The sequence below is a fragment of the Notamacropus eugenii genome, chromosome 2 (assembly GCF_028372415.1).
Source record: "Notamacropus eugenii isolate mMacEug1 chromosome 2, mMacEug1.pri_v2, whole genome shotgun sequence".
Classification (NCBI taxonomy): domain Eukaryota; kingdom Metazoa; phylum Chordata; class Mammalia; order Diprotodontia; family Macropodidae; genus Notamacropus; species Notamacropus eugenii.
In genome coordinates, this window is record NC_092873.1 from 92,371,826 (window position 1) to 92,399,729 (window position 27,904).

At 43.0% G+C, this 27,904-nt stretch overlaps 1 protein-coding gene and 1 long non-coding RNA gene across 13 annotated transcripts in view; one reads left to right on the plus strand and one right to left on the minus strand.

Annotated features, from left to right (window-relative positions):
* The window catches only part of PPARD (peroxisome proliferator activated receptor delta), a 71,250-nt gene that overhangs the window by 34,959 nt on the left and 8,387 nt on the right, over positions 1-27,904 (plus strand). For 5 of the 8 annotated variants that reach the window (XM_072641852.1, XM_072641857.1, XM_072641850.1 and 2 more), the window contains one exon: positions 21,242-21,472. In XM_072641852.1, coding sequence (XP_072497953.1) covers positions 21,343-21,472 — 130 coding nt within the window. In that variant the 5' untranslated portion in view covers positions 21,242-21,342. Of the gene's footprint in view, positions 1-18,619; positions 18,829-21,241; positions 21,473-27,904 lie in introns of those variants that run through there. The other 3 variants (XM_072641854.1, XM_072641856.1, XM_072641851.1) reach the window with 3 other exon arrangements.
* The window catches only part of LOC140526001 (uncharacterized), a 31,922-nt gene continuing 29,744 nt past the window's right edge, over positions 25,727-27,904 (minus strand). For all 5 annotated transcript variants that reach the window (XR_011974198.1, XR_011974199.1, XR_011974196.1 and 2 more), the window contains one exon: positions 25,727-27,679. This is a non-coding gene — a long non-coding RNA (uncharacterized lncRNA). The remainder of the gene's footprint in view (positions 27,680-27,904) is intronic.

The window sequence follows — 27,904 nt, forward strand, 5'->3', positions numbered from 1 at the left end:
TCCCAGAGTTGGGAGACGGGAGTGTGATCTTCAAGGCACAACTATGAGGCCTATGTTACTGGATCACAGAGTACGTGGAGGGGAGTGAGGTATTAGGAGACTGGAAAGGTAGAAAGGGCCAAGTTATAAAGGTCTTTGAAAGTCAAAGGATTTTATATTTTGTCCTTCAAGTCATAAGGGATCCTTGGAGTTTATTGAAAAGGGGGGTGACATGGTCAGATTTGTGCTTTAGGAAGATCAGTTTAACAGCTTAGTGGAGAATGGACTGGAACATGGTGGGGGATGGCAAAAATATGTTGGATAGCAAGAAGGAGACCAAAGTCTTGTAGATTATCCCAGAAGCCTCTTCGCATTTCATGAATACTTTGTTCAGAAAGTCAGAAGGCATTGGATTTGGTGAATACTGACTGATGTAGCAAAAAAAGAAATGGAACAGATAATATGGAAATAAATGGTTACCAACATGGAAATCATTTCTGACTCAGCTTTCTGTGTACCATTGGGTTATTAGAGCAAAGATCAAAATTAATACCAAATTAGAAGAGTAAAATGAAAATGAGAGGTAGTATGTAATTTAGGCAGCTCTTGTCAGCCCTTTTTAAATGAACTATTAACCCCCCAAAATGGGAAATGACATCAGACAACAGGAAATGGGGAAGAACAGACACTGATACCTGCTATTCCTATTTCCTAAGAAATTATGTAAATCATTCGCCACTTTGAGACCAAAAAAGTCTGGAAACTATTTCACCCAGCAAAGACTTTGTTTCTTTCCTTAATCAGGCTAAGTCAGCAAACACAGCCAGGTACTGTGCTGTATGGCCTTCTAGGTCCTTGGATGTAGTCTTTGACTGAGTCCAAGTTTTACAGATTCAGTCTCAGGGCCACACTTGAGCACCTAGGGGGCCATATGTGGCCTTGAGGCTGCAGGTTCTCCACCTCTGGACTAGACCTTCATGGTGGGGTCATTATCAGAAGAAAGCAGGGAGCATTTACAAGAGATTTTCAGAAGGTAGAATCCCTAGGACTTGGCAGCAGATAGGATTGGCAAGGAGGGGGCCTTGAAAGTGGGTGATGTCACCTAGTTGATAAGCCCAGGTAGTACCCTTGACAGTAATAGCAAAATTAGGAAGAGAGGAGGATTTTGAGGAAAAGATAATGAGTTGTTTTGGAGATATTGAGTGTAAGATGGGTATGTGATATCCAGGTTGAAATGTCAATAGGCAGTTTGGAGATGTGAATGTGGAGAACAGGAGAGAGGTTAGTGCTGGATAAGTAGGTCTGGGAATCATGAGCATGGAGATAATTGAATCAAAGGGAGCTAATTATTTCACCAAGCAAAATAACATAGTAAAGAACAGGGCCTAGGATAGAAAAAGGTAAAAATCAAGTTAAATAGAGTACAGCCACCAAAACCTAGCAAGAAGAGAATGTCTAGGAAAAGAAGGTTATTAATGCATTAAAGGTTCCAGAGAGATCAGGCAGGATGAGAATTGAGAAAAGGCCTATAGATTTGGCAGGGGCAGCTAGGTAGTGCAGTCGATAGAGCACCAGTGCAGGAGTCAGGAGGACCTGAGTTCAAATCTCACCTCAGACACTTGACACTCGCTAGCTGTGTGATCTTGGGCAAATCATTTAACCCCACTTGTGTCATCCTGGGCCATCTCCAGTCGTTCTGATGAATATCTGGTCACTGGATTCAGATGGCTCTGGAGGAGAAGTGAGGCTGGTGACCTGCACAGCCCTCCGTCACTCAAAACAAAGTCAAGTGCAAGTCATGTCATCATTGCTCTGATGGCATGGTCTTTTTTGGCAATGAAGGATGAACACACACAGATTGGCAGTTAAAAGCTCACTGGTAACTTTGGAGAGAGCAGTTTTAATTGAATGATGAAAATGGAAACCAAATTACAGAGAGTTAAGAAGAGAGTGAAGAAAGTAGAGGCACCGACTGAAGATGATTTTCTCAAGTTTATCCATCATTGAGAAAGATATAGAATAATAGCTAGTGAGGAGGTATGCATAAGGTGTGGATTTTTTGAAGATGACCAATACATGGGTGTGTTTGTAGACATCAAGGAAGCAACACAAGGAAATGTGTTTCAGTCATTAGTCATCTGAAATCATTGCATTTGATCTGAATTCTTTTGTCTTTTAGTATTAACTTACATTCTTGTTTTCCTGGCTCTGCTTTCTTCATTCATCAGTTCTTGTAGGTACGTATTGGGAGGATGTCTTTTTTTTTTTTTTTTTTACCACTTTGAGCACAGAAGTCATTGATGAATATGCTGGAACCTACTTACAACTATCCTAAGTTCAGATATTTGTGAATAGAAGGGAAGCCATATGAAGCAGAGGAGAGAAAGCTGAATTTAATGACAGCAGACTTGGATTTGAACACAGCTCCAGTATTTGCTGTCTTTTCTACATATTATAAGGAACCTTTTCATTGACTTTTGGGGGACACATTTAGGAAGAAATTATTTCTTCATTTGAATTCATTTGTCATCCTTAGACTGAAAACTGGATTCCAAGTCTAGGCCCTAACTAGATCTACCACACTTTGCCTAATGGTAAAATTGAAGAGCTGTTGAAGAAATGGCTTATGGGGTGGGAGGAAGAGGGAGAGGGCATACACAGTGATCGTGTAACATCTTGTTAATATCTGAGAAGCAGCTTGTGACATGCCACAGTTATTAAATCTTACTACAATTTTTCCAGAAGGAGAACAATGTTAACTGCCTTGTTGGAGGCACACAGATCTAGAAGTATCTGATAGTAGTTTCATGGGCTTACATTTCTAAATTAGCTTGTCTCCTCCCACACTTCTTATACTTAAAAACCAAGAAGCATAACACCAACTATGTGAAATTCAGCTGATGGACAGGAAGAGAAAAGAAGCTCTCTTTGTCTCAGTTTTCTGTCACTGGCCCCTATAGGTGGCCACTAGCCTCTTCAGGTGGATTGTGCTTTCCCTGGCCACCTTTGGAATAAATCACTTGGCTGCCTGTGTTACAAAGGTGAATTGTCAATATGCCAGTGCCTGGCCCAGCCCAGACAAGGAAGTGTTAGAAAGCACCTTCTTGAACTGTAGTCAAACTCTATAGTGCTTGGGACACAATCCAGGGAATTTCAGACTTGGCTCTGTTGACCCAGGAGGGCAGCCTGAATGGAGAAAGGTATACCAAAGAGGAATGGGAGGGGAAGAGAATTTCAGAACTGAGCCAGGCAGCCAGGTTATTTTAGGTGGGAAGTACTTCCTGGTGGGTGCTGAAAGGATTCCTCAGCAGGGATTCCCCAGAGGAGAGCTCTTGAGATAACTGCACGAAGCCCTTTATGTGGGAGACAAGATTCTGGAGGACAGCATCAGGTTTGGCTTACCTCCAGCATCCTTCTGCATGGCTGGTTGTTTCTGCCTTAGAAATTAGATACTTGTTAACTCTTCCTCACAGCAGGGACCTTAGGTTTAGATGACTGACCAGAAGAGATCCTGGCTTCATTCAGGTCTATCTGTGTAGAGGAAGGTTTCCCCTAGTGGGTGAGGAGAATGGGAGGAGTAGCTAGACTGGAAGGTTTTTAAAGGTGATTGAGCTGCCACTTACTAGAGTTTGCTTTCTCAGTCCTTAATTAACAAACCAGTCATTCCTCACAGATATCCAGGAAAAGGATCTGAATTCCTGGCTTTTCCAAAAGGCCAGGAGCCAGGGTCCCAGTTGGGAGCAGAGTGTGCCTTGGGATAAGGAAGCAGCTGTGCTGAGTGTGCTGTGCTCTGTGTTACAGTCCAGCTCTCGGGAAGTGAGATGAAACGATGTGTTCCCATTCATCTCTTCCAAAGAGACCTTCTGTCATTCTGTTCTGGCTTTTTCTGTTCCATTTGTGTCCTTGGTTACTAGGCAGGTGGGTGTGGCTGAGCTGCAATTTTTGCTCTGAATTGCAAAGTGGGTAGTAATTTTGAAGATAGTGTGGGACTTAAGGAATGAAGTGTCTTGGGGGGGGGGGGGTTGACAGAGTCCTAAAGAGAAAATTTAAGCACAAACTTTAAATGCTTTCTCTACGTATTCAGTAAATACCAGCAGTTCTTCAGGAGCTCTTAAGTTGTTTTTTTATTTTCTTTAACCTTGTTGATTAAGAGACTGGGGAAGGGTACGTGTAAGACTCTTCCCCAAACTGGGCAAAATTTTCAGGGTTAGTATCATTAAGTCACTGCATTACTTCAAGTTTCACCAGTTCGTCCATATTAGCTTAAGTCTTCCTCCTCCTTTCTGTTCTGTGATTCTGAGAGCCTCAGAATGAGATCACCAATTTAATTACCAGCACTGTCACTGAATAGGTATGCCAGCTGCTCCTTAGTCACTATTGTCAGACCTGTGTAAATGCCAGTAGCTACTGAGTTCAGTGTCACTTAAATGACTTGTGCTAGGAGGCCATGTGGTGTCCTGATTCTTTTAGGATTCCTGGAGATTTTTTTTCATGCCTGATTTCTTAACTTTTTTTTAATTGATTCTTTTTTCTATAACATCATTTCTTTCCAATTATGTCCTCTCACTTCCTCCCTTCTCTGTGAAGGGGAAGCCTTTTAACAAAATTTGAGAGGGGAAAAAAAAGTAGTTCAGCAAAACCAAAACACATCAACCATCTCTGAAAGGATATGCAATTTTCCACTGTCAAAAGCCACCGCAACCTGTGCAATGAAGAAGGCTCCTTGATATTCAGACTGCCCTTTCCTTGACTCCATTAAATCCTGTTTTCTTTGTCCTTTTACTCTTTTGCACCACCCTAGTTTTCCCTTTCTTACCTTGGGAGTTTATGTTTTTCAAATATTTGTTGACCAAGATCTCTATCTAGGACCTTAAAAATCAACCCAGGAGAGGGCCAGCATGGAAATGAAAGAACTGAAAGCCAGTGTTAAAATGTTTTTGAAAATCTGTCGACTCCTGGAGTAGGGCAAAACTTTTCATCGTATTTTAAATACTTGTCCTTAATTCATGATCTGCCTTCTCCCATATGAGCTTCAAGAATTCTGTTCTGAATTCAGTTAAGACCTTTCTTGAGCACCTCACACACAAAGTGCTGTGCTAGGCACTCTGAGGGTAATACAAAGATGAACAAAACCATTCTCATAATAGATGAAAAACTCTTTTCAACTCTTCATCTGAAAATGAGAGGGTTAGATTAGATGAGATCCTCCAGTATCCTTTTTTTGGTTCAAAATTTATAAAGATAATGACTCAGATGTAAATAGCATTTGAAAGTTTATAGCTTCTTTGTTATAATGACTCTGAAAGGTAAATAATAAAAATATCGGCATTTCCTACAGTTAACGTGTCACAGTCAGAATTTAAAGCCATCTCTTCGTTCCAGACCTGGTGCTTTTTGTACCATGCATTGACTGTACTCCTGTCATTGACTGTTCCCTGTGGTAGGGGGTTTAAATGCCTCAGAAAAAATACAAAGTCCTGTTGTGAGTAGTGTAGAGGAAAATCGCAGCTTCTGGCTGAAGGGAAACTGAGGTCCCAGGAAGTTAAAGGGCTCACGACTCAAATGCAGCAAATACATTTCTTGACAGTCATGACCAGAAACTAAATTTCCTGACTGAATTGTGTTTTTTCCACTATGCCACAGAATCTTTTTTCTTCTTTATAGGAAGGAAGGAAGGAACGAAAGAGTGCTCTAGACAGAGAAGAATAGTAATAGTAGTTCACATTTGTACAGTGCATTAAGGTTTGAAAAGTGCTTCTGTCATCAACACTGAAGCACAAAGTGAAAGTATTACAGTCAAGATGGTGAAGTGTAGACAGTAAGCTAGTACCTTTAGGTGGATTCAGGATTGATTGGCCAGTTCTGCCTGAAAAGTAATCATATTAGCCAGGAGAAGAGGATGTAACAATGGCCTTTTGCAAGGCTCTGTCCTTCGATTTGTCTTTTTCAACATTTTTCCAACGGCTTTGTCAAAAACAAAAGTACATGGTTTGGGGGTAGCACACAGCTGGGAAGGATAGCAAAAACATTGGGATGGCAGAATTGGGAAGAGATTATCAACAAAAGGAAAGACTTAGAACCCATAGATAAAAGTTAGGCAGACTTTGGTTAGTAGAAGGGAACACTTTCCTACAATTAGAACTGTCCCACTATGGGTAGGAGGTAGCCTTCTGTCGTTGGACATCTTCAGGCAGAGGCCTAATCAGAGATGATACAGAAAAGATTCTTACGTTGTGAGGGAGGCTGGATTGACCAAGTTCCATTTCAGCTCTTAGGTTATATGATGTGATCCCATTTGTAAGGTTAATGTTCATGAATGAATGCCAATAAAATGTTCTAGGAGCCTTAAAAGAAATAGGTTGCCACCTGCATGGGTACTAAACATGCCCTACCTATGATCTAGGGCTTAAGAGCCTGCATGTAAAGATGCTTTGTGGGGACACTGTTGACCTGCCCCTCGGTCCTGGAGACTTTCTTTTCCATTGGTTTCTATGACAGCACATGATCATGGTTCTCCATCTTCTTTGAGTGTTTCTTCACTTTCTTTTGCTGACTTTTCTCCTTCGTACTCCTCAAATGTAGGTATTCTTTAAACTCTAGTGACTTCTTATTGCCTATAGAATTAAATATGTAAAGTCCTGTATATAAAGTCTGTATAAAGAGCATGTAAAGCTGTATTTCTAGCCTTCTTATACCTTATACCTCCCTTCTTATACAATCCGAGGAAGCTGGCCTCCTTACTATTCCTTTCACAAGACCCTCCCTCTCTAAGTCCATGCAGCTTTATGGTTGTCCCATTTCTGCCTTCTCTGGCTTCTTTCAGTGTCACCTATGTAAAAGCCATTTCCTGGTCCCCCTTAATGTGAGTATGTGAGTGCCTTTCCTCTGAGATAACCTCCAATTGAAGACTGCATTTATCTTGTTCATACACAGCTATTTTCATATTTTCTCCTTCGTTAGATTATACGCTCCTTGAAGACAGGGACTGTTTTTTGCCTTTCTTTGTACCCCCAGTGCTTAATACAGTGCCTGTCACATAAAAGGTACTTAATAAATGCTTGCTGACTAGCTGACTTTAAAAAAGAAAAAAGTCAATAATCAACAATCACATGACAAAGTTCACCATCTCACTGTTTGCAAAAGAATGCAAACAAGCTATCCTCAGTAAATTGGTAAGGAAAATAGAACAAAAAAAGTCTGTATTAGATGACATTGTTAGACCTGTGCTTCAGTAGTGTCACCAGTGGAATATGGCCTAAAGGAGAGGCTAGAGGCACTGAGACCAAACACAAGGCTACAGTAGACTAGCTGTGAGGCGATAAGACCTTAAGGGGCCATCCCTTGAGCAACTACTTAAAGAAGCCTATTCATCGAATGGATGTATCTTATTCAAAGTGAGAATGCTATAAGACCTTAGCCTGAAAGGGCCAGGGTATCCCATTGCATTCTGGGCCATCTCCAGTCATCCTGATGAATATCAGGCCACTGGACCCAGATGGCTCAGGAGGAGAAGGTGAGGTTGGTGACCTTGCACAGCCCTCCCTCCTTCAAATCAAAGTCAGCTGCAAGTCATGTCATCATCTTGATGTCATGGTCCTCTTTGAGGATGAAGGACAAACACGACAACAGGTGTTCTTTAAAGTGTGGCCCATGGAGGTCTGTTCTTTGTTGCCACACTCTTAATTTGGACATCTTATTTATTCCTGTGGTTTCAGCTATCACCGCTGTTAAGATGACTCCCAGAGCTTTAGCCACAGTTTACCACTATCTTAAGTACCAGTCTGCCTGCTAGATATCTCTGCCTGGATGCCATATTGGCACCTCATACCCATCATGTCTAAAGCTGAGCTCACCACCTTTCCTCCTAAGCCTGCTCCTTCTCATGACTTTCATATTTCTGTCAATGGTTCCACTATTCTGATCCCTAGGACTTGAAATTATGGACTAATTCCTTTTTCTTTTCCTCTTTTCTTGTCCCTGATACTCTGATAAATTATTCCTTTATAACATCTGCCTATTTCCACTATTTTTGTCTTATTTGAGGCCTTTATTACCTGACAGTTGGTCGTAATTTGATTATGTCCCTCCCTTCAGAGACCCCATATTGACAGCAGAGTAAAAGTTTTTACTTAATCTGGAAATCTAGTCCTGTCTCTAATCCACCTAGCCTCATCATTGTTCTCTGAACATGTTTTGCATCTTCTCATTGTTATCTTTTCTCCTACCATTTCTTCTCCTTGGATTTACCCATCTCCACTGAGATTCTCCGTATCTTTGAAGACTGACCCAGTTACTACCTTGTTCATAAAGCCTTTACAGAGAAGAGAGCCATCTTTCCTTTCCAACCCCAGTGTACAAAGAGCACTTAACTTTATGTTACCATGTATCGTAGTCACTAGGTCTCAGGAGGCTAAGAGGATAGGCCAATGCAACCTATTCTTTCTCAGGGTTGTAAACTCCTTGAAGGCAGGAGGAACCTGATTTCTTCCTCATTACGTGCAGTCAGGTTGATTCCTATGGTGTGTCCCTAGCAATAAATCTTCTACTTTGTGTTGGAGAAATTGTTCCTCTCTGCTTCCTCAATACTTCCCCTCCCCCTTCCTTGTCCTCAGCATTTTTATGAAAATATGTATTGACCCTGCTTCAAGTTATATTTCTTAGCTGCTTTTTACAGTGGATTGGTGAGATCAAGTTCCTGCTAGTGAGGAAATCCCATGGACGAATGAGCCCCCCAACTTCTGACCTTTGCCTCGCTGCCCTAGAAGCTTGAATTATTAAGCCATTTTCTTTATTTAAACTGCTGTAACACACCCTCTGTCATAGTCATCCTGGCTTGGCTCTTGACTTGGCTGGTGTTCTGTTCCTTTCCCTGAAAGTCAGAAAGTACTAATGTTTTCCCATTCCTAACCTAAGTCCCCGTTCATGATCTGTTCCAGGGAGGTAGGGGGGTATTGTAGAAGAGAGACGCCTGCAATTCCTCTCAGTAATCCTGCCAGCTCTTGAGGCCTTGCTCTTTCCCTTTGCCATCAGCCTTTATCCTCTCCCTTAACATTTTACTGATTCATAATTAAGCAATGAAGAGCCTCCTAACTTCATGCCCTACCTTCCCCCAACCTCCCAGGATTTGGAATCAGGAAGACTGAGGTTCAAATTGTGTCCTTTATATTTAGCAGCTATGTGAGTTTAGAGAAGTCATTGACTTCCTCTGACCCTCAGCTTCTTTATCTGTAAAATGGGATTAACAGTACCTACCTCATAGTGCTGTTACAGAACCCTAGTGATATAATGTGTTTAAAGTGCTTTTCAAACCTAAAATATCAGATAGTGTTATTATTGTTACTGTTAATAAGGATGAGGCTTCACCCTCAGAATTTGCCTGCCTCTGACCCTGGGAGATGAGTTTGTAGATACCACAAAAACGAAAGCAGCGGCCCCAGACAACCCACTGTCCTCAAATAGATGTTCAGAAGCACTACGTGGGCATGAAGGGGTCACTGGGGAAAGGAATTCAGAAATACTCTGAATTAGCACTGCCTCGGTGCTGGGTAGTTTCTGGCTAAACTTACCATGCTAATTGACTCTCCCATAGAATGTTTCCAAGTTATGATCTCTGTTTCCCAGATATTTGTGAGTATATCAAGAAAGTGGTTTTGTATTATCTTAGACAGGGAAGGGAAGCAACCCCTACCACCATCACTTCTCCTGCATTTTACTCACTGGTTGGTTTAGGGTGGCAGTGGTCAGTGGACTTCTTGGAAAATCTTAAGGGATATGATGTAATTTGAGGGGAGGGAGACGTGTAACTTGAAGAATGAGGCAGCTGGATGATTCTGAGCTAGTGGGTTGTTTGGGGAGGATCTTAGGTCATTCAGTCCATATCCCTAATTCCAGGGACATGGACTGAACTTTCAGTAAACAAACATACTCAACATAGCTTAAATTGCTACTTCAGTACTCAACCAGTATTTATTAAGTGCCTACTCTATGCAGAGCAGGTATTGGGGAAATCCATAGTTTAGATTATGATCTGATCTCAATCCTCTAATAAAAGGATAAGACACTGTTGAGACAAACAGCAATAATGTACAATGTTATGTAAGTACATCAGATAGGGAAAAAAAAGAAGCCCTTTATGAAGTTCAGGAAAGAGCAAGTAATGAGGAACTTAGCTAAACCATCTAAGAAATAGCCTTTTTTCTAGAAGGGGAGGTGTCATAGGTTGGAACATAGTATAGAAGAACCTGTCAGTTCTAAGTCCGCTTAACTGTACTAATATCTAACCCACATCTCTTCAGCCTCTAAGAATTTAAAGACCAAATAAAACTGAATCTCCATCCAGTGTTTCAGAGGCCCTAGGGGAACATGGGAAAATGAGGTATGCTCTCTGGGTTCCCATAGCCTTCAAAACATGATAAATACTTTTTAAAAAAAATTCTGGGAGATTAGAATTATGAATGGTGGAACTAGAAGGAGCTTCAGGAACTGAGTCACAGAAATTCAAAGTTAGAGGGGACCTCAGTGACCATACTGGCCAAACCCTTTCTGAAAACAATTTCTTCCTACAGCACACAAGTGGGTCATGCAATGAGGGGAAGCCCACTACCTCCTGAGGCATTCCGTTCCACTTTTGGTTAGCCCTCATTGTTAGAAAGGCTTCCTGACATTAAACCTAAATTTGCCTCTTTCTATAGAATGTGGTTATGTCCTCTGAGGTTAAAGAGAACAAAAAAATCCTTCTTCATGAAAATACTTGTCTCTGGGATCTTTCTCTTCTTAAGGCTAAACATCTTCATTTCCTTCCATAGAACCTCTTGTGGGATGAACCCAAAACCATCTGCTCAGATCTCTTCTCAGATAGGGAAACTGAGACTCAGAAATGGGAAGTGATTTGCCTTGGAACAGATAGTGGCAGAGCTGAGACTAGAACCCAAGCGTTGTGGCCCCAGCATCATGCAGTCTCCACTTTTTATGTCTCACTGGCAGCTCTGGCTTCAGGCTTGTTCCATTGTGCGTTTATCCCTCTATCTCTTCTTCCCCTCATTCTGATGGCAGATTTTTCTAGGGCTTCTGCTTCTATCTTCCTGTTTCAGATCAGTGAGTAAAGATGGCAGGTAGTAAGTAACTGAGTCTCTCCATTGGCCTCGCCTTTCTCAGCATTCTGGGAACTGAAAGCCAAGGATAACAGAAATCTTGAATGACTCCTTAGTGTGCAGGAAAAGGACTCAAAGGGCTCTCTCTTCAGAGTTTGCTCCCACTGCCCCTCAGCCTAGCTTTTCCTGGAAATGGAGACATAGCAATTGCTTCCAGAGTCTGTACTGTCCCAGTCCTCTCAGTTGTTGTTATACTAAGACTGTTTTCTGTCTCAAACCCTGAAGGCAGCCCTCTTTCTTGTCCTCTGGAGCTCTACACCTCCATCTCCTGATACTCTTAACAGCTACACACTGTTCTTGGAGCATTACCATTTAGCTTTGTGTTTGGTACTTCTATGGCATGGTATCCCAAATATGGGCTGAGTTGTTTCTTCTGTAAGATGCTCTGTACTCTGCATCCTAGTGGGTACAGCCAGGAGCAATGTCTCTTCTTTCACAACCAAATAGTGGCTCCAAGTGTAAGGCTCTTGCCACACTGACGTCCAGGCTTCCCCAGCTTAGTCTGGGCCAGCCTCATCAGTCTCCTGACAGAATCCTGCAAGGAATATTGCTCTTGTCTCTTCTCATCCCCTCTGCCTTTCACAGCGTGCAGAGCTCTCTTTGGTTTGCCAAAGCTTCAAAGTTAACATCACTTCTTTTTTTTTTATTTTCAGTTCTAAATTAATGATATCACTTGTAGCTGGGGCCTACTGACCTGTTCCCCAGAACAGATTTTGGGAGCCTGCTCAGTGTCAGGGCAAACAAGAGAAGTAAGTGGATCACAGATCACCAGGGCCTTCCTTGGATTTAGAACTGAATAAATGGCTGGACTCTGAGCAAGGTATTTAGTGATTCCATGTCATCTTAGAAGGAGACCTCCAGTGGAGTGGCCCATGGATCTGTTCAGCCCTGTAATGTTTAGCATTTGTGTAAAGACATGGACCACATCCTGATCCAATTTGCTATTGACACAAAGTTGGGAAGAATGGTTAGGACACTAGATGACAGAACCGGGATCCCAGAAGATCTTTATAGGCCAGAACATTGAGCTGAAGCCAGTAAAACAATTTAATTATAAGGATAAAGAAGAGCTAAAAATTCTCCAATTTCTTTATTCTTTCTTCACACTTTTGATTCCTCAACCCTTTAACCTGGGTCAAAAATCAAACAAATAACTTCACAAGTACAGGATGGCAAAAGTATCTAAAAAAAACAATCTGGGGTTTAGTGGACTGCAAGTTCAGTATAAGTCAGCATTGTGATAGAGAAACCAAAAATGCTAACATGGTCTTGGGCTGAATTGAGAGAGGCAGAGTTGTGGACCCCATGGTACTTTACCCTGGTCAGACCACACACCAGTGGAGGATCATGGTCAGTTCAGCCAGCATTTAGGAAGAACATTGATAAGCTGGAAAAAGGGAAAATGTGCAGTAAAGGGAAACCAGGATGGTGAAGTCCATGCCATGTGAGAATCAGGTGAAAGAACTGGAGGTATTTAGTTGGAAGCAGAGAAGAGTTGGAGGAAGGAAGAGACTGATCGCTGTCTCCAAGTATTTGAGGAGCTGTCCCATGGAGGAGATATGTGGAAAAGTTGCAGAGGAGCCAAATTTAGGCTTAATGTCAGAGGGAAGAAATTTCCTAAAGATGGGAGCTATCCTAAAGGGGCATAGGCTACCTCCAGAGATAGAGCTTCCTCCTCATTCAAGGTCTTCAAGAGGCCAGGTGACCACTTGTCATCTAGGTTATAGTGGGGATTTTTCTCCAGGACTGAGTTTGACAGTAGAAGCTTCTGCATTCCCTTCTGACTCTGAAATTGTATGTCTGTGCTTTTCCAATTGTAGCTTCTTTCCGTCCTGAACACAGCTGGCCTTCGCTGGAGAGCCCTGGTAGCAAATGTGAGATTATCATCAGCCTCATATCCTTTAGGAACTGAGGCACTATACTTTGAATCCTAAAGCCTTTGGGTTAGAAAGGGCCCTCAAGAGGCATTTAGTCCATCCTTTTTGCCTGTAGGCAGAATTATTCTTAATAAATCATCCCTGAAAGGTAGTGATTTATTCTATTTTCAAACATTCCAGAAAAGGAAATTCCAGATCTAGCATGGCCACCCATCCAATGTCTTATATTATTCGTTTAGCCAATTTGAACCTCTACTTCTCTCTCTGTGTTTAAAAAAAAAATATCCTCCTCAACCTTCTCTTTTCTAAATTAAATTCTCAGTTTCTTTATCCTTTGTCAGATTTCTGATTCCCTAGCTCTTTGATACACACCTGCGTAACTGGCCCCCTCTTTGTCTTAATAGCCACAAGTTGTTTCCTTTATCCTTCTGGTTCTAAGTGATGCCAAGTACAGTGGAAGAATCTCTCATAACAACAAGCATATTTTAGATGTCTGTCTTAAGGGAACTCCCATCTGAAACAAATATAATTGAGATTACCCCTGTGGAAAAGTGGGTGTTTTTTTCTCTTACTCTCTTTCTTCCTTTGGGACGTTGGATAAAAGGAACAGTTCATGAAGTTAATAGTGAGTTATTTTTTTAAATGTTTCCCAGTAGAAACCAAGAAGAAAGCTAAAGGGGAAAAAGAGCCTCCAGGGATAGGTGGAGATATTTGAAAAGGGGAAGCCCACATTATGGTGTAATCACCCCCTCCCCCAAGCAGAAACCCCCTCTAGTTCCCTGTAGGAAGAAGCCTAGTGTTGTTTTCCCTTCCGTCCCTGAGAACAGATACCTATCTCTCACTGTATCACCTCTGCCTGTTTTTAGATCCCAGAATTCACTGCATGGCTGCCCAAGCCTCATGAGCCTCTTAGAAGTGACATTTCTCCCAGTTGGCTCTTCAACATGTAAGCAACCTCTGTGTCCATCTACCTCCCTCCAGGAGACACATGAGCCAGTGACTTACTCCATGAAGGCCAAGGGCCAAATTTGACTGCTCACTAACCCAAACTCTGTGTCTTGAATCATAGATACCATCCTGAGTTGGGTATTAATGGCTGTCTTTGTCTTCCTCTCCCACTCCCAGAAAATGGTGACCCCAGCCCTATGGTGAATTATACTCCTCTGTCAGGGCCCCAGGAATATATGGTAAAGTATTGAGCATGAACACTGTACTGTTTGCACATAAGGATTCAGTGCTGTAGGATGGGGACAGGATGTGCTGTTTCAGGGCAAGGTGTGAAGCAACCTCTTTTGGGCTGTGGGTGATCATCAAGGCCATTTTTATTTTTTAAACAGAGATCTTCACTCATCTCTACAAAGACTTCTTCTTTACCCAGATTTACCTTTTCTTCATCAACCTTCCTCTATTTCATCTTTAGTGTAGGAGTCAAGTTTTTTCCCTGGATAGGGAGTGAAAAAAGGCAGTGTGGTATGGTGGAAATGGCACCTGACCTGGAGTCAGGGGGACTTGGATTCTGTTACTCACTACCTTTGTGACCATGGGCAAGTCCCTTCTCTAGGTCTTAGTTTCCAGATCTGTAATACCTTACAGGGTTGTTGTGAAGCTCACATGAGATAATTTATGCAAAGCCTTTTTTAGACTCTAAAACAGTATATATAGGTTTATTATCATTTGGTGCAAGTTACTTTCCCTCACTGGGCCTCAAGTCTTTCATCTGTAAAATGGTTTCGATGATCATTCCAGCTCTAAATCTTCTGATCTCCTATATCCTCTTTGGATTTACTTTGAGTATTACACAGTGTAAGCTTCCAGGATATTGTGAATAGTTATGTAACCACATTGGTATGGATTCATTCTGAATGTAGAAAGGTCACAGGCACCTTGTGCCTCTGATAAGACGGCAGGATATTGACTTGTTTTGGCATGTAGGGAGAAGGGAGTACTCAAGAGTCATTGGCCTGGAAAAAGTAGGACACATTTCTTAAATGGAGGCTGCCAGGTCCAGTATCTTGGTTTAATGATTGAAAGAGAGAGGGGGAAGGGAACAAAGAGACTGTAGGAACATCAGGCTGGTGCCATCTCCTAGGAGAGCAGTAGCTACCCCTTCCTTCTTTTCGCCAAAGCTTGGAGGACACTCACTGAGCTGGGCTGGGTTAAGGAGGATAGTAACAGTGACCAAGTGAACTTCAAGGGGATGTAGTGGAGAGTAACTTATGTAGGGAAGAAGAATTGTGATCCTATTTAAAAGAGAAACTCTGCTCAGGATTGCAGATTCCTGACTGGTTACCTCCACTGACAGGGAGATGAGGAATCTATCATCCTCTTGGTCACCTGAGTTGAAGTCTGATTTGAGCTTCTATTGAGAGAGACAGCAGCCAAAAGAGACCTAGGTTTGAGTCATAGCCCTGACTCCTTGTAACCATGAGCAATTACTTCCATCTCCCTGAGCCTCGGTTTTCCCTTTAAAATGCAATTCATATTTCACAAGAGTATGGGGATGTAATGAAATACCATGTATAAAAACACCGTTGTCAAGTTGTACACATAAATATCAGCCATTGCTAAGATAAGCAAGTGCTGAACACCAGCATAGGATAAAAACACCTTCATTAGTGAATCGAAATCCCCACTCCCCTCCACTTACCAGCCATCCCTGAAACACACCCAGCCAGTCCAGATTGCTGAGTGTTGGCATTTCTGCCCCCCTAATTGGGTTGGCAGCATGGCAGTGCCCATAATAGTGCTCCCATCACAACACTACCATATTACATTACCCTTGTAATCAGAAACCTTTGACTCCCCATTGACTACTGAGTATGGCATAAGTGACTGATTTTGCCATTCAATGCCCTCCACAGACTCCAACTTTCAATTCCAGTTTTGACTCATCCTCCTTTCTTTCACACATTGTGTTGCTGCCACCTGGACCATCCACTATCCCTAGTTCTTATCCTGCGCTCTCTAGACCCAAACATTTGCTCACATGTTCCCCATGCTTGGAATGGACTTCCCACCATCTGATTAAGTCCTCCTCTTTCCTTAGGGCCTACCTCTGTTGCCATTTCCACGAAGACTTTTCTTTATCCCCAGCCCCCAGGTGCAAGTTGTCTTCCTCCTCACCTTTCTCTTTGTACTGTCTGGACCTCTCCTTTGGCCTTTGCATTGTACCTTGTCATAATTTTGGTGCATATCTTTATTCTTCATCCACTTTTAATTATAAGTTCCTTGAACTGTGTCTTATTTCATCTTTGTACTCCCAAGTGCCTGACTTAGAATCTTGCAAGTAGTTGGCACTTAATAAATATGAATTTAATTAATTCTAGATGTAAAAGGTATCCTTGCTTCTGACCCTGTGATACAAAACTGACTTGGACCACATCCTTCTTCCTGATCCAGTCTACCTCTTATTACTCTCCTAACCCGCTCTCCATTCTAGCCAAACTGATCTTTTGGTTGATGTTAGAAATGACTTGAGTTTGTCTACCTCAGTGCCATTCCAGCTGCCACCCCTTCCTGCCTTGAATGCTCTCCACACACATACTTAGAGGCCCAGTTATCTCTCTCTTCTGCCTTCTCCATGCAGCCTTCCTTCCTTAGTGTGTTCCTCCCCAATCCCAGCCCACAGGGCCTTCCATGTGAGAGGTGCTCAGTCCCTGGTACTGAGCATCCCCATGAGTACCTGAAGCTTATTCCATTCTGTGAGCTCCTGACTGGTTACCTCGACTGACATGGAGATCAGGAGTCTGTGAGTTCCAAACCCTCCTCAGACAGCTCAGGCCTAACACTTCCCTAACCAACCCCAACCAAATGCCTAGGAATAGAGTCCCTTCCCTGGAACCTTGGGACATGTTTTGGCAGGACCAGTAATGCTGATGCATTGTGTTGCTCTCTCCTTGCATTCATTCATCCCTGGCCTCCCTCCCCATGGCAGGCTCAGGCTGTACTCTCCTTGTGTCTGCAGTCTGCCCAAGAACTGGGAAGCCCTGCTTTCTGCTTCACGGTTTTGGGTGTGCCAGATGCAGAGAGATACTGAACTGCTGGAGGTGAAGGCTGGCTGGCCCTGAATGAGGTGACCAGCTCAACCATTGGCTGTATGTTTTCCTAGTTAGGAAGAGTCTTATTTGTCTGTGTGCCTGCGCACACCTGTGTTTACTTACTCTCTCTAGCACTGGTGCCCTTCAGTGTAGGCTTTGGCAATTGATAGGATCCCAGATGCAGAGCTGGAAGGGACCTCGTCAACCAGTCCAACTCCCTTATTTTACAGATGTGGAATCTGAAATCTAGAAAGGTTGCAACTTTCCTATTGTCACTTAGGTAATAAGCCTCTGAGGCAGAATTAAGCAATGTACACCAAGATGAAAAACTGCACTTCTTGCCCTCAAGGATCTTACAGACTAATTGGGAGATGGAAGTAGAGGATGGAAGGGTGAGGATAATGACTTATAGGAATAGGTAGAGTCCAAGGTGGAATGTAATAAGGGGAAAGGAAGAGAATCTTTTTAGCTTCTCTCCATAGCATAAGTGAACATTTGAGAGGAGCTGTGTTTACATTTATCGGTTTTCACAGCAATTCAGAGGATTAGAAGGGCAGTTTCATTCAACAGATATTTATTAAGTACATCCTGTATTTGGAATGCTGTGCTAAGCTTTAAGAAGATACAAAGTTTAGATAAGATCAAGTCCCCTCAGGGAGCTTAGAATTTAATAGAGGGATGTGACATGTTATAGATAATTGTAATAAAAATTATACAAAATATTATATAAACAGTGCCATGTGAGGTCCAAGAGGAGGAAGGTTATTGTCGACAATGGATCAGGGAGAGTTTCAGGGGAGGGGTTGAGATTTTGTGGCGATTAAAAATGTTCGAGATGTAATTCCTGGGTTATTTAATCATTTTATTAACAAGGCCAGCACATTGTTAATAAAAAGATTATCATTTGGCCGTCTCTTTTAGACCAAAGTGCCCTAATGGTAGTGGGCTCACAGTTTATATGCTCTTTGAAGAGTAGGTGTTCCCTAGGGGTCCCTGATCAGCTCTGATTGGTTAACACAATGGGAGCCAGGCAGTCTTGGAGTACCTGATTTACGTCACTCCAATCCCTTGATAATAGGGAGAATCAACATTTTCCCACACTTGTCAGAGCAGACACAATGTGCAGGAATAGACCCATTAGCTCAAACTTAGAATGTCTTTTACTGTCTCATTAGAACTTGGCCTGGGTAAATCTCTAAGAGAGATTTCCCACCCTGGTTGGTTTCTGGCTGAGGAAGTAGGAAAAGGGAAAAACCTTGGTACTGATTTAATGGTTATTAAATATGAGAGATAATTAATTTCTCACAATTTTAAAGAATGGGACTTTAAAGAACTTGACTAGGGGAAAGAAGAGAAGGGGGTAGGAAACAGAGAGAAATTCTAGGCATAAGGAATAACATTAGTAAAAGCGAGGCAGAAACTTGGGCCAGAGTAGAGGTTCTTCTCATTCCTCATTGTATTTGGGGAATAGGGCAGCCTGGGAGTTTGTTTTGCAGGAAATTCCTTCCTTGGAGAATTCACTGTCTGTTCTGACAGGCCGCCTGGTAGCACTCAGCCTGTCCTCCCAGGCCTGTGCTGACTGAGGGAGGGAGGGAGCCGCTGCTGGGGGGTGTGGCTTGCATGATCAGGAGATACCAGACTACCAAGTGGTGCTATGGGGCAGGGAGAAGGCGTAGAAACTTGAACTGGAATGGAGGTGTAGTCAGGGCTGAGCCCTCGTGGGAGGCAGCGGCGACCAAGACATTTTCAGTCACGCTATGCTTATGCAAGGGCCTGTTATTTTTGGTAAGTGTGCTGAGGAGAGGAAGTGGAGGGATGGGTTCAGTTGTGGGAAAGGGAGGATGGGATACCTAGGAAAACATAGCCTTTGGATGGTTCCTGTGTAGTCTGAGGGACTTTGTCCAGGTTGTCATTTCTGCCCCACATGGGGCAGTAAGCTGGAGATGTGGATGAGATTGTGCACTTCATTTGACCTCAGCTTTTCATTACCTTTGTCTGTAGATTGGTGGTTGGTGGAGCAACAATAAAGAATATAAAAACAAATGGCTTTGGCAAAACCCAGACATTGGTTGCAACACAACAGTTAAATATGTTTTAAGTAACATGAGGTCTGTGGGTTTTTGTCCCCCAGACTGAAGCCATCTCCCCAGTTGTGCTAGAGACTTCAAGGAAGCACAACTGAAGCAAACACCCACATCTGGAGAAGAAAACAGGCGTTCATGGTCCTGGCACTGAGCCGAAGCTTTGAGCTAGGAGCCCTAGAACCACTCCGCGAGCTGGAGCTGGGTTGGTTTCCCACCACAGAGCTGAGCACAGATTGAGTTGTGGCCCTGAAATGTATAGTAAACTGATGTTTACAGGATACTTTGTGATTCCTCACAATGGGAGCTGCTGTCTTTTAGCTATGGCTGCTTCATCAGGCCAAGTCCTGGGTGGGAGCCTTGATTTTATCCCCCTCCACCACATGTGCCCTCTGGGACCTCATTTATTTCACTTGTTATCACTTGTAGTATGCAGGATATGCAGTCTTTATGTCCAGCCCAGTTTCCTCACCTGTGTGCCAGGCGTTCTCACTTAGATGCTTGCTAACACCTAATGCTGAAATGATCTGAAGCCCAGGTGATTACTTCTCCTCTCGTCCCGGCTTCACTTTCCCTGTAGCCCCTGCCCCATCTTAACGTGGAGGAGCCATGTGTAAGTAGGCTTTGTTTGTGCCCCACATCCAGGCTGTTGCCTGTGCCTGTCAGTTTTCTTCTTCATTACATTTCTCATTGTTCTTCTCCAGTTCCACAACCCCTCCCCAAGTTCATGCTCCACTTACCTCCCACCTAGATATTACAGCAGCTTTCTCAGGGACTTCTCCCACTTCCAGTCCAGCCAACCCAAGGCAGCAAGGATCTTCTTGCTTCAAGGTCACATTCTTCTTCCCATTCTAGTTCTTTCTAGTTCTTTAGTTTCTTTGCAGATTAATCTCGGTTCAGATTAAAACTGCTTAACATGAATTTTGAGCCCTTACCTAAAAGATGTTCTTTCCTGATATACTTAGTACTCTAGCAAGGTCATCTAGAGCAGCGGGCATCAAACTCGTGGACTGGACAGAACTCCAGAGTGGGACTTGAAGGAGATTAAAATATAATTGGGAAATGTTTAGCAAAGTCAATAAAAATACAATACAACATAAATATAATGTTAATTTGTGGTTTTCTAAATCAATATGTGGCCCACAGGGGTTTGTTTCTATTTGAGTTTGACAGTATTGGTCTAGACCTGCGAACCTCTTGCCTTTATAATATAATTTTTAGAATGGACTTTGTTGGGAGTAGCTGAACCTCAAGGTTATCACTGCCCCTGAAGTCTGACCCTCAGCTTTGCAGGTTCAGAAAAATCTAGCTTATTATTAAGTTCACCTGGGGTGATGCTGATTCTCTTAGCTTCACAGCAGCCAAACTCACAAGAAACTTGGTAATAAATTATAAAGCCTGTTTATTAATTTACTGGAGTGGTGGTGGTTGAAAGTGGGGAATGTAAGAAATGCAAGTAAAAAAGAAATGAAGTGAAAGTGGGGAATGAAACTTTGCAGGAACCAGGTTGTGCCTTCTCCAGTATCAAGATACTTGAAAAACTAAATTAGTAATTAGAAAGCTGTATAACCATCAGGAAATCAGATCAAAAGGATATATCGTTGAAACTGTGATAAAATGTGGTGAATTACACAGCTCCACTGTGGAGTACACCTTTCTATAACTTCCTTTTCATGGTTAGGACATTGACCTTAGACTCAGAAAGATTTGCATTCAGATTTTAGTTCTGATATTTAGTTATATGACTTTAGGCAAGATGTTTTTTTTTCCCCTCAGTTCTATAAAAAAGGTCATAGTGCTTGTACTACTTGCCTCACACATTGTTGTGAATAAATCATAAAGACCTTTTTAGAAAAAATAAAAATTAAGTATTGGACTATAGAGTGTAAACTGTAGAAGTTCTTATTCTCTATCTCTTTGTTTAGATTCCACCAAAATGACTACCTATCACCTTCCTGATCAGTTTTGCAGCTATCAATTTGTACCTAATGGTATTCTCCTTGCTAATATGAGGACTTCCAGAGTTGGGGTTCTGACCCCTGAGAATGGACCCCTGGCTATCTGCCATACCCCTACCTTGCTTCTGGTAACTTTGTTTCCCTTTTTCCTCTCCTCAGGCTAACAGGAAGCCCCCTGTAGAGGTCCACCTGTGAACAGATACAGATGATGCCAGAACTATGACAGGGCCGGCAGGCGTGGCACTGAGGGGTGATCAACCATGGAGCAGCTACAAAAGGAAGTACCTGAGATCAGGGAAAAGGAGGAGAAAAAGGAAATGGCCATGGCAGAAGGAGTTCCAGACCAAAATGGGGGACCGGAGAGTTCACTTCCTTCCAGCAGCTATTCAGGTAATGGGAAAGAGGCTAGACCCTACACAACAGATGAACTGAAGGAAGGGAAGGGAGCTCTAGTGGATTGGGGATAGCAACGGATCAGGCCACTTTGCCCTACCGCCAAGGTTTCTACTGCTTGGAACAATCGGACATTTCCAGAAATCAGTGACTGAGCAGTTCCAGGAGCCTGGTAACCTGGTGCTGTCCTTCTGTCCTTCTCTCTCAGGAAGACCTCAGAGAGAAGATTTCTAGCTATTGGATGTTCCTGAACACTCTCTGTGTGCACTACCACTGGATGGTCTTTTCTAAAAGTTGTGAGTGGATAGGCTGGGCTGCTTTAATAAGGTCACAGGCTGACCCTGTGCATGAGAAAAGTTTATTTTTATAATCAAATAAAAACAAAATTCATAGCAGCTAATCCGACCCATTGGTAACTCTGGTATCACAGGGTGACAGTTGTGCGCAGATGTTCAGATTCAGCTCAGTGGCTGTAATCCAGTGCCATCTTCCCATAGTCAAACCAAATACTTTTCTCTTTTTACTTTATTTCCCTAGGCCTTGTAATCAGTGGCAGTCTGGTTCTCCCCGATGCAGTGCATTGCTTAATCATTATTACTACACATAAATATAGAGACGCAGCATCAATTAAATTAAAAGACAAAGTTTCTTAGTTGCAGTTCACTTGCTTTTCACACGGCTCTTCCCCCTAGTACTCGTGGCCAAAACTTTCCTGTTCTCTGTCCATTCATTCCTCTCCTGTCATGCCTTTCTGTTGCCTCTCTTCTGGTTACCAAGTCTGAAGAATGCTTGGGTACCACGTCCACCTGCTTTTTTGACAGCCTCCCTGAGGTGCCCAACGTATTGAAGCAGTAAAAACTGTGAACTCTATCACCTAGGGATTGCTTGAGGTCCTAGGGTGAGGGGAAGGAAGGTGACAGTATCATCACCATTCGGTTGTGAACACAGCATCCTGGCCATTGGTGGTGGCACAAGAGGGGAGAATGATTTTGAATGGGTTCTAGATTCCTGTCATTTGAGAGTCTGAGAGCATAGGGATGGAAAGAAACATGTTAGTAAAGGGAGGGTAAGATGACCCCAGTCAGGAGGACCTGTTCAAGTAGAGCAGACTCCTGGGGCCAGTGCTGCAGGAAACCACTGATTCCAGGGCATACTTCTCTTCATATCTGGCATGTCCCCAGGGACAGTCATCAAGTATAGCTGCTCCTGCATCCCAGGCGTGTAGGAATGACATTTGACTTGGAGGTGGTTCAGTTACAAATCCTCCCAATCTAGTACCTCTTGTTGTAGGTATCCCAAAATGACTAATGTGTGGTTAGTCTTAGGCCTAGTTGAATTTCAAGGGTAAAGACAAGCCCCTGCTCTAGTCTGTTAGCTGATTCCTCAAATTCCTTTAACTTCGGTGCAGCAAGCCTTTTGTTTCACAATTAAACAAGTCTTTTCAAAACAAATATGGTGGGGATTGGGGATGGTGAATGGGTTTCAGGGAGCAGATCTGTCACTGATTACAGTCAAGTTCTTTCTCGTTTGATAAAGACAAGTGGGCTAGAAAGCCCAGGGTTAGAGCCAGCACACCTCCTCAGGAAAAGAGGGAATCCGCAAGGCGAGCTGGCACTACCAAATACAACTACTTGTATTTTGCCTAGAGCTTGCCATGGTGATCTTCATTTTTGCCCAGGCAAACATTAGCTGGTGTTCAGAGGTAGGTTATTTTCTGTTCACACTGGCACCCAAGTGGGAATATTGCCCACCACTCTTAGGCCTTAAAAGACAGACTTGCCACTTGTGAGTCAAAGTGGCATGTTTGTGCTGGAGCTGACAGTGGTCGGGAAGAGACAGTCGAAAAGCAAGGCTAAGTCCAGACGGGAGGGCAAGAGCCCTGGCGATGACTCTGCATCGTCGGGCTTTTTTGGTCTTTTTTTTTAATGCGGCCACTGGGATAGGGCACCCCTGGCCATGGTTTCTTTTTTGCTTACGCCTACGGTACTGTGCATTTAATAAATTCTTGTTCATTAATGACTTAATAGTGAAATGGGAAAGGCACAGGTTGAAAGTTTTCTTTGGTCTAGAATAGTGGCAGGAAGGTGTTTATTGTACATTAAAAGGAAAATGCAGAAGAGGATCACAGTTACCCTACAGGCTTTAACCAGGGCTGTTGAGTCCTTTTCCCTCTCTTTAATTTAGCCCCTTAACCTTTCAGGCATAAGGAAGAACTCAAAGAATGTTGAGAATGTAACTGTCATTTTCGTCATCACGTAGTCGGCTTTGCCTAGATCTCTGTGCCCCAGGCAGCCAGAGCATACACAGGACTTTTCCCAGGGACACACATGGGGAAAGGCACCTAGACAGCTAGCCTCGTTGCCACTGAAAGGTATCAGCTGACTCTCTTGCTTTCTCTTTCTGGCCCATTCAGTGCTACAGCTGTGGTGTAAGGGACAGCCTGGAATGCTGTTGTAGAGGTGAGGGCTTTCTATGCTTTTTGCATGTTACTTCAGGCAGCCTCAGACTAACAAATAGGCTGTTGCCTTCCCTTGGGCTACCAGCAGAACTGTTGACTTTCTCCTCTAATGGCTCAGTTGTCCTGCCTTCTTGATCATGAAAACGTCTGTCCCCTAACCCATTACTGGGGATTCAGAGCCCTTTGTCTTAAGCCTCTCCCTTGTGTCACTACCTCTAGTACAGATCTCCTCCATCTGTGGCACAGTGGTAATTCTGTCACATACATAGCTTCCATCCCATGCCAGAAGGGCTCACAGTGGTCTTCCTCGGCCAGGAGGTAGTTGAAGCATAATCAGAGGTCCATGCATTTAGTGATACGGTTAAATAAATACAAGGAGCTGAGGACATTTCAGACTAAAGTAAATTCTGCTCTTTCAGTTAGAGAAGGCTTTCTTATAGAGGTAGGATCTTTAGAAGTAGTTAGGAGGCAGACATGACAAGCTCAAGGAGGGCATTCAAACATGGGATGTGGTGGCTGGATGGGTCAGTGGATAGAGCTTTGGGCCTGAAGTCAAGAAGACCCTGGCCTCACTGGCTATGTGACCATGGCCACATCACTTAACCTCTGTTCGCATCATTTTCCTAATATGTAAGATGGGGATCGTCATAGCACCTACCTCCCAGGGTCATTGTGAGGATTAAATGAGATGCTGTTTATAAAGCACTTAGCGCAGTGCCTGGAACACAGTAGGAACTCCATCACTTCTCGTACTGTTGTTGGTATTATTATTCAAACTTGGGTGTAGAATGTTAGAGTTTTGAGGGGCCTGAAAGATCACTTGCTCCAAACCCTTCATTTCCTAGAGGAGGAGGTTAGTTGACATTGATATGGTGCTTTACGGATCCCATCTAACAAGTCTTAAAGGGAGATGACTTGCCAAAGGTTGCAAAGCTAGTTGGCTGCGGAGAACCCAGGCTCCCCCAGCCCAGTGCTCTTTCTGCAACATCAGCAGTTTCAGAGGTAGTACTGGATAGTCGGAGGAAGAGGAATTGCTTTCTTGGATTAAACATGAATTAAATGGACAGGAGAGTGTTGTCCAGTCATTTTTCAATTATGTCCAACTCTTCATGACCTCATTTGGGCTTTCTTGTCAAAGATACTGAATTGGTTTGCCATTTCCCTCTCCAGCTCATTTTAGAGATGAGGAAACTGAGGCAAACAGTCAAATGTCTTGCCCAGGGCCACACAGCTAATCCTGAAGCTGGATCTGAAGTGGTGCTCTATTCACTGTCTCATCTAGGTGCCAGACGAGAGTAGGAGGCAGCAGAGTGATGAAGGATCATAGATAGGTCAACTGGCATTTCTTCAGCATATGCTGTATGCCAGGCACTGTCACTGCTAAGCAGTAAAGATTGTATCTTAGAGTTATCTGATCTCCTCATTTGGCATGTAAGTCCAGAAAAGCTAGTTATCCAAGGCATACATGTCAAGTGAGTGCCAGAACAGGGAGCTTAAACCCTGGTTCTCTGATTCCAAACCCATCCCTCCTTCCTTCTGCTTAATAGACCAGATCTAGGATGCAAGAGCATCCTGAGGGAGAGCATGGTGTAATAAAACAGGCAGCCAGGCTAAGGATCATTTGGTGGTGAAGAGTCTTAAGAATTGGCCGTCATTCAAGCAGAAGTTAATCTGGACCTAGGCTAACCATACCAGTTGTGTCACAGTCCAAGAAGGACACTCAGAGCCTGCACCCTTTGTTTTTTGTGCCCTTCCTCCCACCACACACACAAACACAAAAGGGGGAATAAAGATTCTAGTTATTTTTGTCTTTATTTAGAAGCTTATAGCAATTAATTTATTTTCTACCCAAGTTTTCCACTGGTATTCATGTAATATCAATGTGATGTCAAAAGAATGAAAGAGGGGCCCTAGCAGATTTATGGTTGGATGTAGATAAGCATCTCACAGAATAAGTGGGCATGGTTGGGCTGGAGTCTGTATTCTTGAAAGGAGTGTTCACATGAATGAGATCATAGATCTTTTGGAGTTTTAGAGTGGGATTCCATTATTAATGCAACATAAATATTAAAGCTAGATCAATGACTGGAGAATGGAAATAACCTTCCCTCAGAAAGTGCATTGGACTCCTCCCTCCCTCCCCCAGCTTCTCAAGACAAGACCAAAATACACCTCAAGTAAAACCCTCACAGAATGAAATATAAATGTGGCACTCTATCAGCCATCACTACAGGCTTCTCTTGATTCCCACAGCATCTTTCTAGCAAAATTTATCACCAAGGGACCGTTTTTGTCTAAAAGCTCTGAGGATCCAGTTTAGATTATTGAGGCCCCTTTGGTGATGTTGCAAAATGGCCCCTTTTTATCTTATCCATCCTTCCCTTACCCATCCTGCCCATCTGGGCAGCTGTCTGGAAATGGAGATTCTGAGTGCTCCTCAAGGTCTTCCGTTCCTCCTCACTCAGGCTCGGCCCCCTTTCTGCTTTATTGTTCTCTTGTCTCCAGAATCTCAAACGAAATGTAAGTAGGAATAAAGTGGCAAAGAACAGAGTGGATCCAAAGAGTAATCCTGGGGTAATTTATCTTCAGATGCAGAGTTCTTAGAATGGGCTTTGGGGGTGATGGAGAGGAATGAGGGTACATGATCCCTGTCTTTGCAAAGCCCAGGTTCTGTTGAGGGAGATGAAACAGGCATGGCACATTGACAAGATCAACAAACACAAACCCATGCTTGTAGCTGGCTAGATTCCTAAGCAGGTGGTAATAAGCATTCTGAGCTTATAAATAAAGGGCAAAAGATAAAGGATAAAGGGCAAAGATCATCGTCACAACTGGACAAGGTGAGTCTGAGGAGGTTTTACAGACAAGGGCTGAATCTGATGGAAGAAGGAACACAGGTGGATGTGTATCATGCTCCTTATTAGCTGCTGTGGGTGATATGAAAGAATCAGAAGATTGCTGATTCCTGAGGCAGAGCGCTGGAGTCAGGAGACCCAAGTTCTAGTGTCAGCTTGCCACTGTTTCCCCTCTCTGGGCCTGTTACCTCCTCTGTAAAATAAGATAGTTGAGGGTGTTGTTCAGTCATTCAGTCATGTCCAACTCTTTGCGTCCCTTCTGTTCTCCATTTTCTCTTGAAGTCTGTTAAAGCTTGTGTTCTTTCATTGTTTGCATGACAGTATCCATCTCATCCTCTGCTGTCCCCTTTTCAAACCTTCAGTCTTTCTCAACATCAGGGTCTTTTCCAGTGAGTCCCATCTTCTTGTTATGTGGCCTAACTATTTAAACTTCAGCTTCAGTATTTGACCTTCCAGTAAATGACTTGAATTAATTTAAGTATTGACTGATTTGACCTCTTTGCCGTTCAAAAAAGATTCTCAGCAGTCTTCTCCAGCCCCACAATTCAAAAGCATCAGTTCTGTGGTGCTCACCTTTTCTTACAGTCCAACTCTCATAGCTGTACATGGCTACTGGAAAAACCATAGCTTTGGCTATACCGATCTTTGTGGCCAAAGTGATGTATCTGCTTTTTAGCATGCTGTCCAGATTTGCCATAGCTTTCCTTTCTTCTTTCATGGCTGTAGTTGCTGTCTACAGGGATCTTTGAGCCCAAGAAAGTATAAAAGGGTGAGAAAAGCTATACTGGCGTATAATCTCAAAATGACAGAATATCTGTTCAAATCCAAGACAAACCGTTCAACATCACAGTGATCACATTTGTGCTCCAACCACTGATGTTCTATGAAGACCTGCAACATGGAAATAACAAAAACAGACATCACATTCATCAGAGGGGATTATTGCTAAATTAGGAAATCAGAAGATAATTGGAATAACAGGCAAGCTTGGCCGTAGAGCACAAAATGAAGCAGGGCAGAGACTAACAGAATTTTGTCAAGATGATTCACTGATCATAGCAAACACCATAACCCAGTAACCCAAAAGGTGACTCTCCATATGGACATTAACACACA